The 21,900-nt window shown below is 41.6% G+C and overlaps 1 protein-coding gene and 1 long non-coding RNA gene across 3 annotated transcripts in view; one reads left to right on the top strand and one right to left on the bottom strand.

Annotated features, from left to right (window-relative positions):
• The window catches only part of PCSK2 (proprotein convertase subtilisin/kexin type 2), a 199,192-nt gene that overhangs the window by 68,806 nt on the left and 108,486 nt on the right, over positions 1-21,900 (bottom strand). For both annotated transcript variants that reach the window (XM_061622607.1, XM_061622608.1), the window contains one exon: positions 3,581-3,657. In XM_061622607.1, the coding sequence (XP_061478591.1) occupies positions 3,581-3,657 (77 nt within the window). The remainder of the gene's footprint in view (positions 1-3,580; positions 3,658-21,900) is intronic.
• LOC133382928 (uncharacterized) overlaps positions 1-21,900 on the top strand; it is an 85,178-nt gene that overhangs the window by 45,303 nt on the left and 17,975 nt on the right. The window lies entirely within an intron of this gene.

Raw genomic sequence — 21,900 nt, 5'->3', positions numbered from 1 at the left:
CCCCCCTCAAAGATTGGATTTGAGCCATGGGGCAGGAGGAGGTTAAGACTTCCCCTGTGCTAATTTCCAGATTAAATCTCCATCCTCAATGGAGATGTTAGCCCTTGGACTGTCTTCAAGTTGATTCTGATTTATGGCGACAGTATGAACAGGGCCTTACCCAAAATATGTCTTCCCCATCACTGTGCACCCTGGAAAGATGTCTTTGCAAGCAGGATGCCAGGGAAATATTTGATAGCAAATATCCAGCATTGTATCATAGGAGAAATTGTACTCCTGACCTTTGCACCTATCCTTAGTTTTAAAAGCCCACTTGTGTAAGGCTGATTTCACACTGCACTTTATTCCGTTATTCTGACGATGTCTTACCTGGTAATCAGTGCATTATATTTGATCTTTCACATGACATACAAGCTAGTTTTGGAATTCTAGTGGAATATAGTGCAAGCTTAGCACAAATTTTCATGATAAATGATACCGGAAATAATCTGTTTGCAAGCTTGGGAACCCGGAAAATCAAGGGAGTTTTTTGCCAGCTGCAGCTGCTCATGTGAGAGGCATCCCCTCATGCAGTGCATTCCCATCCTTTAGGTGCACTTTTATTTTGCCTGAAGAAAATTGGGCGTGGGTAGCAACAGCACTCCCCTGTATGTATATATATACATTGCAACATCCACCGAGCCTCCATTCTGTCCAGAGAAAACCTCCTCCATCATACTGAGGTGTCAAAGAGGAGAGAGCAATGGATTCCATTTGTGGTAGATTTCCATCCAGCATCTCCTATCACCGAGCAATCAAGGAGAGCTACCCATTGCTGGCAAACTCTGAACATCTTACCAGAGCCATCAGCATTTCACCAACCTCCTAATTTGTGCAGACTGTTGGTGAGAGCTGTGCTTAAGTCACCTATCACCAATCCAGGGTCTCATCCTTGTCACTCCAAACGCTGTATCACCTGTGTGTACCTCAGGGAGACAGCCACTTTTACAAGCACTAGGACAGGCAGGACATATTACATCAAACAGAACGTCACCTGCAGGTCCTGCAATATAGTTTACATCATCGAGTGCAAAAGACCAGGATGTCATATCCAATACGTAGGAAAGACCACAACCGACCTACGCACGCGCTTCAGGAACCACAAGTCGGCAATTTTGACAAAAAAAGTGGAGCAACCAGTTGCAAAGCATTTTAACATCAAGGGTCACAGCCTGTTGGACTTTTCCATTACAGCGATAGAGATGCCAGCAGATCCAGCAGCATTGACCAAAAGGGAGAACTTTTGGATTTACTCTCTGGACACATTGGCACCACATGGCCTGACCTGGAGGACAGTACCACCACTACTTAGCTTCTGCAAATGAAGCCCCTCTGAGCATTCCACCCTCAAAGCTCTATAACTGCCACCTTGGTAACAGCATTTGTATGTTGGCAGCTGATGAAGGCGGAAGCTGAAACGTTTTGTTAATATAATAAAAACCTCTGTTTGGTTAATCACAATTACGTTCATATATACATATATATATATAAGACAGTTTTGAAAGCAACAAACAGAACACACACACACACACACACACACACAGTCAGGTGCTAAAGGGAGAGGGATATGCAGTGGGAAACTACAGTGCACATGTGTATAACAGAGGGACTACAACAAACATTGTTCATTGCAGCCATGTGAAAGACATTTGCATGAAATGATGATATATCGACTGAAAAAGCTACTGTTCCTTAACGCAACAGGTACTTCAGTGTGAAAGGAATTTTAGAAACCGGGACAGAAGCGCTATCATTTTAATCTGTTAAGCTAATGCAATAAGCCCCATGTCTGAAAGTAGCCTAAGTTGTTTTCTTATGCAATTCAAGCTATGTGTCAAAAGAACTCTCCAGAGCAAATGGAAAAATATACTAACCTACCCAAATATGGTCTGTGTGGGTTTTGCTTTTGTGAAGCAGCTTTTCATTGCCCCATATCAGCTATGTTCACTGGAAGGAAAGCTTCCATTTGCATCTGTGATAGCTTTCCTTACATATAAATAGCAGTGGTGGGTCTCCCAATTCGGATCAGGACTGCAGCAGGGAGCAAAAGGTTAAAGCCTCCATTCATTCCCCACTAAGGTCTTGATCCAGATCAAGCCCTCCCTCATGCCTGCTGTTAAAAAAAAGATACAATTGCTAATTGTGGTATCACATTTAGCTTGTCTCTTAACCATCACAGAATGCCAGAGCTCTTATAAGTGCAGATCAGAAAAATTAAGAAAGTCCTTGCCTGCCTTCACTGCAATAGTGTAACAAGAGAAGACAAATGTGCAGAACTGCTTCCTGGTGTGCATCTATTAAATCCACAGGAATCCTCTTTGGATCATGAGCTAGTCATCCAGACACATAAAAATATTCCAAGGAGAACATATTAAAAAAATAGCAGCACAAGCTAATCATAACTGTCCCTTTTTATGTCATCGTTAAGGCTTTTCTTCTGGGGGAAAAAAAGCTTTAGACAAATCTGTCTATTTCACTCAGCTTCTCCTTTTTTCCAATCTTAAACCACATTTCTGCATAAAAAATAATCATCATTAGTATGCTTTTTTCTTAATATACTGTACACCTTTTTAATTCAGATTTGCATAATTTCTCCAACTTAAAACATTTTTCACTGTTATTTTCATTAATTATAGATTTTTATGCACACTTCCCCCTAATGCATATATTTTGGTTGGAGAACTGCATCACAAAATTTAGAGAAGTGAGAATTTTAAAGGATAACTGTATTTCAGTTTGCAAATTGGGTAGGTTTGCATTGAACAATAATTTCCCCCCATCCCTACTTTGAAAACAATCCAGCCAAAGCTAAGCATTTTTAATAATTTCACTGACAGAGTTAAACATTTGTATCAACCGTTCCTCTTGAACTCAGTGTGCTTATGTGTCTGAAAAGTGCTTAACTTTGGCTGAATTGTGCCGACAGAACCCTGGTTCCTCATACATTCACTAGGTCAGCAAAGGCCTTTGTGTGGTGGTTGCAGTGATAGAGGAGTTGTTATCCCTTGCATCACACCAATAATGTCATATTTGGCATAAGCTCTTCACATGGGTGCCCATTTGCGCAAACTGTTCATGCACTTGATGTTCCACCTCTTTGGGGGGGAGGGGTGTGGAGAAGAATAATGTGAACTATGAGTTTGCATGGAATACATTCATCACACATATAAGGATAAAGGCATCTGCCTATTTTCAGTCTGAATCAGTATGTGCTCATCCATAAGTTAATTCTGTCCAGTTTCTGCAGTAATCAGAAAATTTTGTAAAAAAAAGAAAAAAAAAGAATGCACAATTTTAATGTAATATATTTTCCCATAAAATATGCATTTTGATACACATTTTAGTATGTTTTTGAGCCAAGAACTATCTAAAAACTCAGTGTTATGCACAAACCAGAGTACAACTGTAATCCAAGCTGTTTATTAATTTGGGTTCATTTAAAAATGCAGACCAAGCAAACTGGTAAAAGATCGAATCAGAGAGGCAACCAGCAAAGCACTATAAATTCCCAACAAGCAAAATGATAGGATGTGCTCTTCACCTGTTAAACCAGTCATCTGTATAGCGAGGGTAGGGATAGGGGTCATTACTGCTGAAATCATAGCTGGCTTGAGCATTCTGGAAGACACAAACAGTAGGGCAAATAACCATTCATGGAGATATGCAAGTTAATGCAGGGTGTCAAGAAAAGTAGGTCTTTCATGTTTATTTATTTATTCTTTATTTATTACATTAATATTCTACCCTTCCTCCCAAAGGAACCCAGGACAGCAAATTTAAAAACATGTAAAAGACAATAAAACATTTAAAACATAAAAACAGATGTAACCAAATCCTGTGTCTGGATAGGCCAGCTGAAACAGAAAAGTTTTAAACAGGCTTCTAAAAGAGTACAGTGCCTAATGTAAATAGGCAGAGAGCTCCAAAGCACAGGATGTAAACAAACTCTGATTGTGAGTGTTAATATGGTGTAGCAATTGGTACAACCATTGTCAAATTCTGCTAACAGATAATTTAGTAAATGAAACTCAACAGTAACAATGAACACCAATTGAAACAAGCTGTAAGTGTATAGGACCCTTTCAGACTAGAACTATCCATACGGCCACAGGAGAGGCATGCCTAGTGGTGGATCAGCATCAGGTACAGGACTAGCAAGTATGATTCTGTTCCCCCCTCATACGTTCACTGAACCTGCAACAGGTTTTATGTTTTGTTTTGTTTTTGCCTGAATAGCCCAATGAGCTTAATCAAGGAAAAAGCACTTTCTGATCCAACATTAGAGTGCATAGGACCAAACTAGACATGATAATTGTGTGAATGATGTTAATGTCAGGGCCGGATTATCCATTAGGCTTAGTAGGCTGAAGCCTAGGGGCCCAGAGCTCTTTGGGGCCCGTGCATAAGCTAAAAAAAATTATCGCGGGACAAGAGCTTCTGAACCGCCCGCCATCCCCCCGCTTTACTTACCTTTTTCTCCGCTGTTTTTTGCAGTTTGCCATCAATCAAGATGGCGGCCGAGGTTTCCCTAAGGGGCATTGCTGCCATCAACCAAGATGACGGCAGAGGCTTCAGCCCCTTAGGGAAACCTTGGCCGCCATCTTGATTGATGGCAAACCTGCGCACATAGTGCGCGCAGCCACAAAAAAGCAGAAAGGTAGGGAGAAGGGCCCCCCAAACACCAATCAGCCTAGGGACCCTCTTCAGCTTAATCTGGCCCTGGTTAATGTGCAAGTCTTTTGATACATAAATAGCAGTGTGGAGAAGTAAGGGCAGCATCAGGACCACAGGCAGTGGGGAGGAAGAGTTTAGCCCTGTCAGGGTCTCCATTAGTACCACATGACAATTTTGGGAAGGACAGTTTTTGATGGAACCACTGCAGACTGGGGCAAAGGGTTAAACTCTCACTCCCCACCCCGTGTGGTCCCAACACTTCTCAGTCTTTTCTGTAGCTGCTATTTACAAAACAAAACAATGTTCACATTAACAGTATGTCCACGATTAATGTCACATGCTGTTTGTCCTGAAATTGCAGTTCAAAAAATTCAATGAAATGTCATTGACAATTACACCAATATAATGTAAAAGGTTATTAAATATGGTTTTTATAATACAGGGGTAGAACACGGGTAGAAAAGTTATCGGGAGGCAGTGAGGATTCCCACATTTAAAAACATACATCCTCAATAATGTCTTGTACATTTTTTTTCCAACTCAGAACATCCTGGTGCTTCAACAAAATATCCGTCCTAAAATATGAATGCCTCCACACTTAAAGATGTCTTGAAACTCAAATAAAGTATAATTGTGTTTTAGCACTTCCTTCCTTCAGTCCTGTCAGAGCAACTAAAAGTGCCTCTTTCAAAAGGGACTTCAACCTTTGCAGCTTCATCCCTGATATGGGGAAGACAAGGGTAACTCCAGCAATGGTATGATATGCATAAGGAGAGAGGGTTTGGGTGGAAAGACAAAAGCTCTGTTTCTGTTGTGTTCAACACAAACACTTCTGACAGGAGGAAATGCTGGTGAACCAATGTGAGACCATGGCTCAGGGGAAGAGCATGTGCTTTGTATGAGGAAGGTCTGAGGCTCAATTCCCAGCATCTACAGTTAAAAGGACCAGATAGCAGGCAATAGAAGGATCTCTGCCTGAGACCCTGGAGAGCTGTTGCCAGCCAGAGTAGACAATACTAGCTTCAATGGATAAATAGTCTGATCTGGTTTAAGGCAGCTCCCAGTGTACCAATTAGTGATAAAGGATTAGACAGAAAGAGGATTATTTTGCTGTTTCATACGTTTGGAGGGCCAAACGGAGCAGCTGCCTTTTAGAACTGCTGCCTACTTTTGCCTGAGGCAGGGAGGATATTGAAGTTTACATCCTCCTTTGCAGTGCTCTTCAGAAATAACCTTGCCAAAAAAAGATGACCTTTTTCCTACATTATTATTAAAAGGTAATACAGTACTACAATGTCCAATAAGAATAAGCCCAGCTGCTCCTCCAATGCCACCATAATGACACAGCCAGTAGGAAACAAATGACCAAATGTGGGTAATTAGATTTATGCATTTGATTTCTCCAGAGGGAGAAGTGTTTCTGAAAAAGGAATTAAAAGAAATGCATGCATTATTCATAGCAAGGATTTTAGCAGACAAGAGGAAATTAAATCCAGCTCTAGAACACTGAAATCTCATTCTTTTAACAAATAACAGATCTTTGCCAAATGCCAGACTCTTTGTCTGACACATCACCTTCAAGGGTACCTATTCTAAAATGCGTTGGGTCTATTATTATTTCTGTTGATTCTAAGATGTGCTGCACTGGGCCTTGACTTTACACTCACCTTTATTTATTTATTATTTGATTTATATCCCACCCTTCCTCCCAGCAGGAGCCCACTCCCCTACACATTTAGATGTATCTGGCAAGATATGGGGGAACCTGTGGCCCTGCAGTAGTTGTTGGACTGCAACTCCCATCAGCCCCAGCCAGCATGGAGAATGGCCAGGGATGGGGAGTGGTTGCTATAGTCTTATCAAGGGCTGGAAGACCAAAAGCAGGAGAAATATCCAACCAAAGTTTACAAGATTTTTTTTCTTCTCCGGAGAGGAGGATCTTTTGTCTAAAGAAATTTCTGCAGCCACAATTCAATCTGGTGAGCTTTAACTTCTAGTTTCTGCAAAATACAGCAGAACATTGCATTGTGGGTTTCTTATGAAGGTGGCCTCAGCTATAAAAGATAAACCTAACAATGTTAGAGACCCCCTTGTGCTTTCACTCAGGCATGAGCTTTGCTGTTATCTTGGGTCAGCAAATACTTCTGGTAAGTAAAGGTTTAATACAAGGAAAACATAAACCTATAAACTGTTTGTCTGAAGGCACTGAGTGAGTATAAGTGGTGTAGATGGATATCTGTTTCTAAAGAGTGTTGCTCAGAGGCCAAAATGTGGGTGAATGTAGGATAAAGAGGTGATCTCCTACCATTGCACAAATATGTTGAAGGCACTTGAATAACCCCAGCTATCCCAAGTCCACAAAATATTTAGGTCAGGGGTGGGCAACCTGTTGCCTTCCAAATGTTATTAGGACTCCCAACTCCCAGTGGTCAGGGATGATGGGAACTGCAGTTCCAAAATATCTGGAGGGCACTGGGCACCAGGTTGCTCACCTCTGATTTAGGCCTGCTTTGGATTTAGGCCTGCTTTGGATGGGGTTGTACTCCCTCTGAAAGAGCAGGTCCGTAGTCTGGGGGTGCTCCTGGATCCATCTTTGTGACTAGAGGCCCAGGTGACCTCTGTGGCTAGGAGTGCGTTTTACCAGCTTTGGCTGGTAAGACAGCTGCGACCATTTCTGGACCAGGATAGCCTGACCACTGTTGTCCACACATTGGTAACCTCCAGGCTGGATTACTGTAATGCACTCTATGCGGGGCTGCCCTTGAGGCTGGTCCAGAAGCTGCAACTGGTGCAAAATGCGGCAGCGAGACTGCTCACTGGGGCAGGGTATCTCCAACATGTCACCCTGCTGCTGAGAGAATTGCACTGGCTGCCCATTTGCTACCGGGCCAAGTTCAAGGTTCTAGTTTTGGTGTACAAAGCCCTATACAGCTTGGGACCAGGATACCAGAAAGAATGTCTTACCCCGTATATACCCAGTAGATCACTGTGCTCTGCAGGTGAGGGCCTCCTGCAGATACCATCTTATCAGGAGGTCCATTCTGCACAATATAGGAAATGGACCTTTAAGTGTGGCGACACCTACCCTGTGGAATTCCCTCCCCTTAAATATTAGGCAGGCACCATCTCTGTTATCTTTTCGGCGCCTATTGAAGACTTTCCCCTTTCAACAAGCCTTTTAAGTTGAGACCTATCACAGTCTGCATCTGTGTTGGAATTGCTTTTTAATATATATTTTTTAAAAAAACACATTTTAACCCTTTTTAAAAGATGTTTTTAAAGCTTTAAAAAATGATTTTAAAGTTGTTTTGGTTATTTTAAGGTGTGTTTTTATGATGTTTTGATGTGTTTTTAGCGCTTTTGTTTGCTGTCTTGGGCTCCTGCTGGGAGGAAGGGCGGGATATTAATCAAATAATAATAATAATAATAAAGGTTGACTTGACCTCCCCAGAATCCTCTTGCCCAATGGAGATTCCCAGAGGCACTTCTCTGCAGAGGCCGTCACTGCATGCCCTTCCATAATTGTGTCTTTGCTTAAAATACAGATCTTGGCAAGAGGCATTTTCAGTTAAACACTAAGTAAGATAAGGTCAGAGCAGCAGCTGTAGGTGGGAGGAAAAGGCTGGGGGTGGAAAGGTATCAACAACATCAACTGCCTTGCAACTTTATGGTATACTCATTCTTCACCAACATTTTTAGAACTAGACGTAAGAAACCAGAAGCACAGATCCTGAAGTTAATAAGACTTGAAACTGATAATTATCCAGCCTGGTTTCCTCCTTTTCACAAAACTCAAAACAAGCTAAAATACAAAAGCCAACTGCTACCTTCTGGTTTTTAATGTGATCCTGAATAATCTGGAGACATGCCTTTTCAGAATTGAAACGAGCGTTGAAGGTAAAAATGAAGGGGTTTATTGTTAAGTACTCTCCACGAGATCTGCACATGAGTTCTAATTACAGAATGTTCTCTCTGTTGATTTCTTTGCAAGCATGTTTACAGGCACTGAGTTATGCAGGTTCCTTTCACACCCCTGAAATCACCCTTGGATTTCCCAAACACAGGGCTGCCAAAATTAATACTGTGCACATTTAGTTATATCATTTCAGTGCTGTATCCTGAAAGCTTGGTGCAGATCACACAGCTTTTCAGCTATCCTTATAAAAAAATTAGATTGTTCTTCCCTGGAAATCTGTTCCTCCACCCCGAAAAAGCAAAAAAAAGATAAAAATCTCCCCACAAACCCTCATCCCAAGGTATGGTCTGAAGGTACACGAGTCTACAACTTTGCTGAAGCTAAGCTGGTGTGGTTCTGGTCAATTTCTTGGATGGGTGATGCCTGGGAACCACATGTATGCAACCATGGGTTCCATGATGGGAGAAAGTTGGGATAAAAATGTAAGAAAAGAAAGAAATGTAAGCAAGAAACAACAAGTTCCAAGAACAGCCATAGCATTCTCCAGAACATATATGCATTTAATATTGTTTACTTGCTACCAAGAGCACATTTTCATTTATATTTCCTCAACATGATGTTCTCGGCAAGACTAATAGATCTGAAGGTAGCCAACATTTTAACAGCAATTTACTGGATGTGTTAATTGATGGAATCTCTTCTATCATTAACTAACTCGATAAGCACTTCAGAATTACATTAATCGAATGCAATGGTGTGTGCAACTGATTCAAGCATCATTCAGGCCCTCTTCTGAGGAAACACTAAGAAAACTCCATATTTCAAATAAGAAATGTGCAGATATTGTGACAACAAAAACACTATTGACTTGCCACATACAGACCAAGGTCAGTCTGTGTATCAGTTGCTATTTTATGCTATCTTTTCATTTATGCTGAGTATAGTTTGTATTGATGGTTTAATTGGTTTTAGAAATGTGTATTGATGTGTTTTCATCTGATTACACGAGGAAGGACATGTATAGAAATACCTTAAATAAATAAATACATTTGTATCACACCCTTCCTTCAAGGAGTTCAAGGTTGATCTGAACAGCTTTAACTGGTCCAAGTTCAATCAGTGAGTTTCATGCAGGGCCAACCCAAGATATATTGCTGCCCCTCCTGTTGTATGTAGAGAAGCAGACTGGTGGTTAGAATCTTACTTCAATGCTGGTGATTGGACAACACCAGTAATGTGACAGGCTAGCTTAGGAGGGCCACAGCAGGTCACACAGCACACAGCTCTGTCCTCCAGCATCTTGCCACTGCTTTCCTCCACCCCCACTTCCAGCATCTGATGCCTGAGGCAGCCATCTCACCTAATGGTAGGGCTGGCCCAGACTTCATGGCGGAATGGGGATTTGAACTCAGGTCTGCCCAGACTGAGTCTACTAGCTTGGCTACATTCATGACAGCAATTTCTAAACACATTAAGTAAAATCTTCCTTCCATTTATGTCAATGGAGTTGGTCTTTTCCATCAAGAAAGGTTTTTGTGTTATATCTAGGTTTTTTGTAAGGAATTCAATTTCCTTCTTGAAAACTTTCCCCAAGAAACATTTAGAGGAAATAGTCTTTTTTAAAAACTGATTATAAAAACTTCCAATATGAACCCTATAAGCGTCAAAGTCCATATTATGACAGGACTATCAGGTCTGCAGGTCAATTTTGTTTTTCATTAAATTTCAGTATGATCTCCAGCATGATACAGTAATTACCACACTGGTGGCAGTCTATGTCATTTCATCCCATCTTGAGCTTTGCATAGATTCATTCAAACCACTTCTCAGTACTTCACTGGTGGATTCTGAGAAGCTTCAGAAATGCTGATTGCAGCTGTATAACTGTTGTCCAGTTCTGCTTCCTACTGTCATATTGCAATATATGACAGTTGGTTTCTCTTCAGACTCTGCTTCTGTCCTTTTGTCAGTGATTTTCATAATAATTGTGCCGGCCCTCAGATGAGCCACATGATAGCTGCTAAAATGCATATTAATTATAATAATACAGAGAAATAGATTTCAGCAGATTGTTGCCAAACAGCTGAGCCATGTTACCACCCTCCTCTGGTTACTTGAAGCAGTGAGGGGACAGTGCTGGATGTAACTGTGTGATCAGAAGCCACAGACATCTCAGGAGCAGGCATCATATGATAAGGACAACCCACATGGCTCCCAGTCATAGAAATCTATATCAATGAGATGGTTATGATGGAAAAGTCACTCAGTATGCTATAAAAATTCACAACAGATTATAAATGTTCAAAAGTACATTCAAACCTTTCAGCCTAGACTATGTCCTGATTTCTTTGAAGTCTTCTCAGGCAAAGAGGAGGACTTCTCCACATCACCATCATGACAAAGCAGATCAATTTTTATTGAAAGGATCTAGACCTTATAACCAGGGACCCTGATTCACTTACTTCCTATGGCATGGATGGGAAACCTATGGCACTCCAGATTTTGTTGGACTACAACTCCCACCAGCCCTCTTAAGAACTCACATTTACCCAAGTTTCCTTCAATTCTGACTTTTAATTTTAATAACTTTTGTATACTGCTTGTGTTTTGTTTTAATCAAGTTTTTAGGAAATTTTATTGAATGTTGTAGGTTGCATTTTCATTGTTTTTGCTGAATTTTTTTATTGTGTTTAGGGAATTTTATCAAAAATTTTTTTGAATTTTGTTTTACGTCAGGAGTAGGGAACCATTTTAGCCCAGCGGGCCAGATCTTTATTTTCCTCCATCCCTGTAGGCCAACTTTGGCAGATGGACAGGGCCACCAACCTATCAATCATCCAATGTCATAGTGATGTCAAGTGATTGATAGGTGGGAGATCCCACCACCTGTCACAGTTGACCTGTGGGGCAGGGGGAGATAGTAATCAGCAAAGTAGCACCAGCAGAATTAAACTGTCTGCTCATCAGCTGATGAGTGGAGCCTTCAATCATGCTGTCTGTAAGGGCCACTTTGGCAGGGAATTTCTGATGGTGAGTTTACTGGCGAAGCTGCACTGAGCAGGACTGAGTTCTTCACTCACCGGCCAATGAGTGGAGAGTTCAGTACTGCTCTCTCCAAGGGTCTGAACCCCACTCATCAGCTGATGAGCGGGGGGGGGGTGAATTCTGCTGTTTTGGCTGTGCACACCAGTTCCTTATGGGGAACTGGCATGCACAGCCAATGAAGAACCTCACCTCACCTTCCCATCCAGCTGCTAGCATGAAGTGCCCTTTGGAGTAATGTCAGCTGATTTACAGGTGGATGTGGTTTTGGAAAAATGGCTTTGCAGGTCAAATTGGACTTTCTGGTGGACCACAATTGGCCTATGGGCTAGAGGTTCCCCATCCTTGTTTTATGCAAATCACTTAAAGATTTTTACTATATTAAGCTGTACAATTTTTATAGATAAATAAGTTTGTGACTATCAATGTATTTGTAACTGAGAATTCATGTCCCATCATACACTAGGCCTAAAACCCTTCAAATGTGGGACTGGTTCATAATGGGGTTTCCCTCACCCTGCAGTTACCTCTTCTCTCCACCCCTCCAAATAAACCTGCCCTTCTGTATAAAGTGGAAGAATTTGGTGCTAGGAGGACTGGCTGGTGCATCCCAGAGATGTCTTTGCTTAACTTGAAATGATGCTCTTAGGTTCTGGAGATTTGTAGTGTTCCATGCCTCCTGATTCCGTACATGCCTCCCATGAACTCCAGCATGAAATCCAGTTAAGCAGGCAAGCCTCTTCTGGTTTTGGCAAGCCATATCTTCCACCAGTTCTTTCACCTTTTTATAAAGGAAAGTTGGTGGTGGTTGTGGGGTAAGTTCTATTTCCACTGTACTTGGTTTTGTTTGTTTGTGTGTTTGTTTGTTTTGAGTCCTCAGAAAAAGACTGTTTGCAAGGGATTCTCCAAGAAAGGTTGGAGAACCAAGTCTTTCCAAATCAAGCTGAGGGAGTTTAGCCAGCAGCACTAATGCTCACACCAGTGAGTAAGCTCTGGACATTCCTCTCCATAGCTGATCCAGAGAGTGAAGAATGTTACCTGCAGCCTACATACAAACTTTTTAAATAGCCTTTATCACATGGGCCTCCTGACATCCACTTACTGCTGCTTCTCCAAGGAGAAACCCACAGTCCAATGGGAATTCCCATCTCCAATGCTCTTTTTGTCCAGGGTGGCGAACCCTGTGGCCCTCCAGATGTTGCTGGACTACAACTCCCATTATCCCCGATTATTGGCCACAACAGCTGGGGCTGATGGGAACTGGAGTTCAACAACTTCTGGAGGGCCACAGTTTCCCCACCACTGATACAAGTATTTGTGAACAGAAATGAGGACATTTCTTATGTGTCATGTAAAATGGCAATATCTCCTTGGAATATGTTAAAGCATGCTAAAAACAGACTAGAGTATACTCTAGCTAAACTCTGCACTTGTTAGCCAATCACATCAGTGACATGAAACCATTGGGATAAAGACAAATCAACATCCAGCGGCGTCACTAGCGGGAGTGCAGGGGGGTGCGGACCTCCAGCGCGTGCCCTCCCAGGTGCATGGACGGGGGTGGGTGGTCTTGCGCACGCACACGCGCACACGCACGCACTCACCACATGCTCCAGGCTGGCAGTGGAAGGCCCATACCGGCTTCACCGCCAGTGAGCGGGCGCCTGCTTTCGGTCTCACCCGCCCACCTCCGAGGAGGAGTTGGCTGCGCCGACCCAGAGCGCTTCTCGGCTCCTTTGCTGGCTAGCAGCGTGGGGCGGGGCGACTCTTGGTGTCACCCCCCTCAGGGTGTAACCCGGGTGCGGTCCGCACCCTCCACACCCCGGTAGTGACGCCCTGTCAGCATCCCTCCTTTGAGTATGCTCTCCCAAAGACTTTCCTCTCTCTTATGTATTTTTTCCCTTCAACAATTTGTAAATACAAAATCCACAGCTGTTCTCCTCATATTCATCTTTTCAATAGACATCTCTCTCACATTGTGATGTAGCTTCATTATTCCTTCCAGAAGGTCTTTTATCATGGAGAAGTTTTGCCTGACAAAATTATGGGCTTTGTATGTGCAATATGAGCTGAAAAGCAAACTGTGGAATACATTATGCTTCATATTTTAATTATCAGTTCAGAATGAAAGTTTCTCTTGATAGAGAAAAATAATAATTTTTTGAAAGTTGAAACTCTGTGGAGTTTCAGGCTTAGAGAAGAAAATTATTTCTCTGTGCTCCAGTTTGGATGAATGTTGGGATATAAAATCTATCAAATAAATCTCTACCTGTAGAAAGGAGGATTCTAGTAGTGTTGAATATACAGAGGATTTCTTTTTTGCACCCATTTTAATGCAAACAAAATTCACAGTTCAAATTTATCCTCATCTGCAAAAGTTGCACAGCTGCTTAAAACTGCATAATGCTGAAAATAATCATGATGGAAAACATGCCAATGAGGACCATTCAAATGCAATTATGTGGGGGGTTGTAAGTCAATGTATTTTTACACAAGTGGTGTTTGACTAAGAATAGACAGTAAGTTCTTGAAGCAGGTTTGATGGCATTAAATGAGTGTTGTTGCATACCTGGGTTTTGCTATTATGTCAGACTAAGTATAATTTTCAGCAAAACAAATTAAATGGAGATGAGGTGAATCACATGAAGTCAAGGCTAAGGAATTAAAGTGAATTGAAATGCTGTGGACTGAAATCAAATGTAGTAAAACTGAAGTGTCCAAATGAATGCTAATTAAACAAACACGGTAAAAGCCTCTTGAATAGCTTTGGTGAGGGAAGGGAAACTCAGAATTTCTAGAGAATAAAATATATGAATAAAATCTGCACTACTTCATAGCACAGTATGACACTAGTTCTCTGGAAGTTCTTCTTTTAAAAATGACACCTCATCATACATAATTAATGTATGGAATTTATCTGCCCAGGATTTAAGGATTAAAGGCCTAGTTTAGAGTTGCCAACTCCTGAAAGACAACATTCTGGTATCAGGCAGTGCCTAGGGTCTGAGCCCAGGAGGACCAAAGGGTGGAAACCTGTGGTGTCAGGTGGAGGCTATGTCCATGAAATGAGGGTTGTCAAGGCAAGGCCCAGAGGTAAAGTGGTGTTCTGCATACCTGGGACAGAGCCTAGGAGCAAAATCTCTGTTCGCCCTGGAGAGACATATTACATGTGCTTACTAGTCCTCTGGTGTCCTGCACTACTATACAGAAAACCAGAACAGCACAGACCAACCTTACACAGTCCATATTCAAACTGTATCTCAAGTACAAGGCAGTGCACAACTCAACACAATCACAGGCTACAATAATGCAGTCGCTTGTCTCACACACATGCAGTCTACAGATTTATTAAGGAAATAAGTATTTAGAAGACATTCTAGAAAGCATTTTCTAGAGATGGAAACCCCCAGGGCTGAGAAAATCTAGTCTGTTGAAATCCCCAGGGGTGTTGCTAGGTACTTAAAAGACTCAGGGCTAGGGTTACCAGGCCTCTGGCTACTGGCCAGTGACTCTGGTTTTTGGAGGTCCTCTCTGGGTCTTCTGGTGACTCACCTTAATCTCTGGACTTTCAGCTTTCATTAAAAAAAAATAAGTTTCTAGGTAGTCTGGTTCCCGAGATATACAACAAAACGTCAGCTACCCCCCCCATAACTTCTGTTAGTTGCTGTAAATTCTGCTCTAATCCCTGCCCTTTCAGGTTTTTAGCCAATAAGAAGTCAGGGTTGTGATTGGAAGAGCTAAATCTCATTTCAGGTTCTGAGAACAGTTTAATTTCCTGTTTCCTTTCACATCAGGAATTCAGTAACTATATAACGGGAACTTTCTCTGTACAGGATTGGGACTTGCTTCTGAGTAAACATGCATAGGATTGCACTACAACAGAAGATCACAAAAGGATCTTGGTAGGCTTAAAAGTGTACATGTAAGTTTTTTTAATTACTTGCAAAAATGGTATATTATACTTTTTATTTTTCAAATAATTTTTGAACAGAAGTTTTTAAAAGTGTACATGCTGCAGTATTATACTTTTCTAATTAAGGAGTCAAACAAAGTTTAAATTTTACAGGACTGTGGAAGAGGGCAGCTTATTTGTCTTATTCATAACCTGTTTTGAAAACCTTCCCAATATGAATTTTTTCTGGCAGTAAAACTTCAGTATTAATTCCACATGCCTGGGAGCTAACCCCATTGAATTCAGTAAGACTTATGTTTGAGTAGACATGGTTAGGATTGTGCTGAAAATCAGTGGGACTTTCGAGTGAACATAGAAAAAGATTGTGTTGTAAATCTCTCTGCCTCCAATCCTTTTTTTTTAAGCAGTCAGGCAGGGCTTACTTAGGTGACACTGTTTTTATTTGGCAGAAAGCTAATAGTTATTTTAAAAAATATTCTGCAATGACCAACTGGTTTTGACAATAAACTATTATATGGGGTGTATTTTTACATCTCCAGTGTGTGCGTACATGGAATATTTCCACCAACCCTGTGAGGTAGAGTTGGAAACCAAGGCGGCTCACAACAAGAAATAAAGCCATTTAAAATCCAATAACTGTAAAACAAATATAAAACAGTTGCAAAACAGCTTAAAGTGGCATGATTCTGAATTGTGGATTGGGTGAGCGAAGTTCCTTATAATTGAATTGCAGTCCTGTGCATGCTTCCCTGTCTGAGTAAGCCCCACTGAATACATTGGGACTTGCTTCTGAGTAAACACACATAGGATTGCACTATAAATATCTTTACAGGTTGTGTAAATAATAAACATCTTTGACATTCATGCTTATATAAATATTTCTTGAGTATATGTCTTGATATGTATCTGATTTCACAATATGGTTGTAAATTATTATTTACAAATGATTATTTCCACTACATTTTAAGTGTGCCCTTCTTCCTTGGGGTGGTCATGGTCCCCCTCTGTTCTTTTCACCCTGAGGGGCAGGTTAGGCTGAGAGATGCTGTGTAGCCCATGGTCACCAAGTAAACTTTATAGCTTATTTCCATTTGAAAATTTAATTAAAATGATTTATACGTAGGCAAAGTTTATGAAGTAATGGAGATCCACATAATACATATAAAGCACATCCAACTCGCATTTAAAGCACATGACTTCCCCTAAAGAATCCTGGGAAATGAAGTTTCCCCCTCACAGGTATAGTTCCCACCACCCTTAACAAACTACAGTTCCCATGATTCTGTTGTGGAATTCATGTGCTTCAAATGTATGTTGAATGTGCTTTAAATGCATGGTGTGAATCTGCCCTAGTATGCTGTGCATTCATTAGTGAATTGAAAAGAACAATTTTAAATGATACATTTTTAGAAAGGGCTGTAGCTCAGTGGTAGGGCACATGCTTTGCATGCAAAGGTCCAAAATTCAATCTCCAGAAGAGACTATTGCCTTGAATCCTGGAGAGCCAATGCTAGTCCATGTCAGCAGTACTGAGCTAGATGGTACCAAATGGCCTCACTCAGTACAAAAGAGGAAAGAGACCCACGGGCCACAGTGACTCCAAAATTTATTTATTTATTTTATTTACAACATTTATATACTGCTTTATTGTAAAAAAAATAAATCAAAGTGGTTTATAGCAGGAATTAAAACAATAAAATTATTGGCAAAGATAGTTAAAGACAGGTATTTAAAAACATTCAAAATAATGAAACCAACAATGAGTTAAAAATAGATAAAAAACATAATAGCTTCTACATGCCTGTGTAGGCTTGCCTAAACAAAAAATATTTTTGAAGGTACCAAAAAGAGTACAATGAAGGTACCTGTGGCAGGGAATTTTGGGGTCTGCTGGACCAGGGGTGCTTGAGGAATTGAAGACACAGGCATGCAACAAAGATAGGCCTTTATTGGTAACGAGCATATGCATGGTCAGTCTCCCTTGATGTTTGGTGGAGCTCTGCAACTTGGCACACTTTGCCTGGGTTTTTAATACATTCCAGGACAAAGACATTAACATATCCCAATCAGGGGGCTACACATAAGCATTACATGGAGGTTAAACTGTATACATTTATTTTCTAGCCAATCAGGTAATATTCAGAAGTTCTCATACCAGTATATTTCTGCTATGAGCTAATACATTCCAGTGTTAATCCTTCTCAGCCCTTGGAGAGCGCAGAGATGTCCTGTACCAGTGTTCTGCTCCCCTTATCTTATCATCTTGAGCCAAGCTGTACCATGCATACCTAGTTACCATGGCTACATGTGCGTGACAGGCAGGGAAGACAGCACCAAGGAGAGGATTTTTAGCTGGCCTGCTTCACTATTAAAATATTATAAATCCTATAGTTTTCTAAAAGAATACATTTTGCTTACTGTTTGTATCTAAAAATTCCCCATAACCTGCTAATGTCGATAGGCAGGGAGTTCCAAAGCATAGGTGCTGCCACACTAAAGGATCGGTTTCTTACAAGAGCAGAACAAGTACTATCTGGCACCCATAACATGGAAGGCACACTTTGAACTTGGCCTAGTAGCAAATCAGCAACCAGTACAGATTTCAGAGCAGAGGTGTTATGTGCTGATAGGATCTCACTCATGTCAGCAATCTTGTTGTAGTTGGTATGGTATTGCATTTAAGAAATCATCACTGTCTTTTGTTCTTTTTCTATTTGCATTTCATTTACCTTTACCCTCACTCCCTTTCATCCATAGCAGCAACAACAGTGGTTCCATGCGCTCCGCTCAACCTTCTTAAACCCACTGATGATGCGTCTTGTTGTTTGTTGCTTGCCCAATAGTGGTAAAAGAGAATTCACATACTGGGCAGCGTGGCTGCAATTGTTATTCCCAAGCTGCCTATGAAGGTAGACCAAATCGTGTGCTTTCTCTCTGTCAATTATATTCACTGGAATTGAGTTGACTGACGAAATGAGTTTATAGCAGCCCACTGGGAAGACAGAAAAGAGTAGAGAATCTTCTTACTCATTTCTCAGACCTCTTTCTGAAGTGAAGGATCAAATCTGTAATGAAATTTGGATGTTAAAAGGTCAGGGGCAGGGCATTCCAGGCAAGGGGTTGCCGACCTTACTTGGATATGGATATCTTTGCAGAGGATCCGTAGTCAAGCTTTACCAACAACACAATCCAAACCTTATCTACTCAGAAGTAAGTCCAATTGAGTTCTATGAGGTTTAGTCCCTTACTAAGTATGTTTAGAATTGCAGCCTTTGGGGGCATCCATCTTTACTCCTGAGTGCTCCCATCTAACATCTCCACAACACTAAGCTCCTTTCTTCCTACAATGGCCTTCTGATGACTGCCCTGGCCTAAGGGCACTTAACCCTTTCTGCCAGAAGTGAGATGGCTAGATTAAATGTTCCCTACCCAGGTTTCATCTTTTAGCTAAGATTTCTATCCTAGATAAATGTTTTTGTATGAATTGTATGCGCCAAGCAACTGTGGTTGATGCTTAATGTATCGTGCTTAATGATGTCACTCAGACTGGCCCCATGACATCACTAGGACCCGCCCCGTGACATCACTCAGGCATGCCCCATGACATCACTTGGGCCCGCCTCCAAAATCTCAGGGTTTGGGATGCTTCTGACCTGGCAAATGTGCATTAAATCTGCATATACTGGTGTAATACGTACATCTAAATAGATAGATATAAATCTTCAAATTTAGATCTCTGAACAACTTAAGATGGTGGGTGGCTGTCAGTCCTCCCCCAGTACTATGCATTGCAGCATGCCCAGCAGCCTTGCAAGCAAAGTTAAAATAAAAAAGGGGGGACCCAGTGGAAAAGTCCTAGGGCTCAACCACTCTCAGCTACCCCTCCAAAAATGCCCCTGGAAAGCCCTATCAGAGAATAAAGAGATAACTCAAGAACAATGAAGAAAAAGTAACATAATGATGCCAGCTGAAACAAGTTAAACCTTAAATACTGCCCATATCCCAGCAGCAATATTCCTTTCCAGGAGAAAATGGACACTGCTATTTAAACCTAAGAGCCAAGTGACAAGCTAATGGCTTCATTGAAATATTAATGATCCAGATGCCACCACAAAAGGCCAGAATCAACTTCAGAGCCATTGAGCTAGTTGTTTTGTTATAATCTTCAAAAAGGCAACCTTTTCAGACAGAAGCCAAAGAAAAATGGACCACATTATAATATGAATTCCATCTGTCTATGGATACAACTCAGTCCCGGTGAGATTTTAGTGAAATTATTTTACAGGTACACATCCAGTTTCACATATTTCCCTTCCTAAATTGGATAGAACTGGACAGAAGATGGGTTTGGTAAATTTGCACCAATGGGGGTACAATGTCTGCTTCAGAAATCAAGCTTATCAGAAAACCACAGTATACCTAGCCTCAAGTAACCAGGAGATTCCACAGTAACTGAAACAGAGACAACATCCACACCATACATTTATTCTACTCAAACAGTCATGGATTCCCCCAAAGAATCCTAGGAATTGTAGTTTGTGAAGGGTGCTGAGAGTTGTTAGGAGATGCCCTATTCCCCTCACAGAGCTCTAATTCCCAGAATTCTCTGGGAAGAGGGGCTGACTGTTAACCACTCTGGCTATTGGAGCGCTGTTAGGAGGAGTCTCCTAATAACACTCTGCACCCTGCACAAACTACAGGATTCTTGGGGGGAAGCTATGACTGTTTAAAGTGGAATAATTTTCTGGTGTGGATGTGGCCAGAGAGATAGTAACTGACAGCCATTTGTTACAATACAGTATGTGTGAAGGAACCTTCGGTTCTCCAGATGTTGTTGAACTACAGCCTCCACCATCCCTGATTACTGGCCATGCTTGCTGGGGCTGATGGAAGTTGTAGTTCAGCAACATCTGGATGGCCAAAGGTACCCCACACCTGTAATACAGGTTCAGATTGCACTGAATACTAGCTGGGATGCAGGGAGGATCGCTACTTCAGGCAATCCTTTAAATCAAGGGTGTGGAATCTCTGGCCTGTGGGCCAAACTTGACCTGCTATGCCTCCCCATTTGGCCCACATAGCCATTTTGGGGAGGCCACACCACGCCTGCCCACCCTGTACTTGACATAATACATGATAGCAAGTGTGGGTTAAGGAAGGGTGGGTCTTCAAAGGAACAATCGGAGCAAGGCGCACTCCCAACTGCTGATCAGTTGATTGGTGGTAGGAGTGTGCCTTGCTCAAGGAGGGGGAAGCAGTTTCCACTCAAAACAAACCACTTCTTCCTCCCAATGAAACTCTTAGAAGCTGTCCCGTGCACCTCCTTTCCACCTACTGATGTCATGTGACTGACAGGTGGGTTGCCCCACCTATCTGTCAAAGTTGGCTCGCAGGATGAGGCCAGATAAATATTTGGCCCCCAAAGCCAAAAAGGCTCCTCACCTCTGCTTTAAAGCCAAGCTGCCTGCCACTTTCCAGTCATGAATAGCCTCATACCAGGAGTAGCCAACATGATGTCTTCCTGGACCCATTCTTGATCATTAATCATGTTGGCTATGGCTGATGGCAGTTGGGAGTCCATCGGCATCTAGAGGGCACCATGTTGGCAAATCTTGACTTATACCAAGTCAGACCATTGGTCCATCTAGGTTACTGTTATCTAGTTTATTGACATTGCAAGGTTTCACTTGGAGGTCCTTCCCAGCTGCCTGAGATAATTTGACGAGAACTTTCAACATGCAAAGCATGCCTTCTACCACTGAGTTATGTTACTTCAGAGTTTGAATCTGCCGTGATGGTTATAGATCTTTCTCAGCCACTGGTACCTGTTGTAGGAACTCCATTCTATGTATCTCCAGAGCGTAATTAAAAGCCATCTTTACATCACTACATTCTCCTGCTGTCTTTATTTAGAACAACCTATTATACATCTTGTCACACCTCTAGTGTTGCCAGAGGAAATTTAAAAGGGCAATTCTAAATGTCACCAATCCTGCACAATATTTCATCAGCTCTATTTCCAATTTTCTTCTCTTGGCTGTGCCTTTTCTTCCCACTCAACAGAAGGTTTCTCATGGGGCAATTTCAGAAATGCGTTAAAACATGGAAAGCATGACTCCATCTATCCTCAACCTGACTCATCATAGTAGAAAGCATCCCTACTGTGCAACTGGCATCAAATTTGGGAGGCTCATATGTAAAGATTCACAAACTTTGCAAACTGCTGGAATACCTATCTTAGATGAGTGGGTAACCTAATTATGACAGATTATCTCCCTTTTCTAGATAAGTTTCCCATCTCTCATTGACGCAGCAC

The sequence above is a fragment of the Rhineura floridana genome, chromosome 4, assembly GCF_030035675.1.
Source record: "Rhineura floridana isolate rRhiFlo1 chromosome 4, rRhiFlo1.hap2, whole genome shotgun sequence".
Lineage (NCBI taxonomy): Eukaryota > Metazoa > Chordata > Lepidosauria > Squamata > Rhineuridae > Rhineura > Rhineura floridana.
Note: the sequence above shows the minus strand (reverse complement) of the source record. Positions and strands in the feature narration are given on the sequence as shown.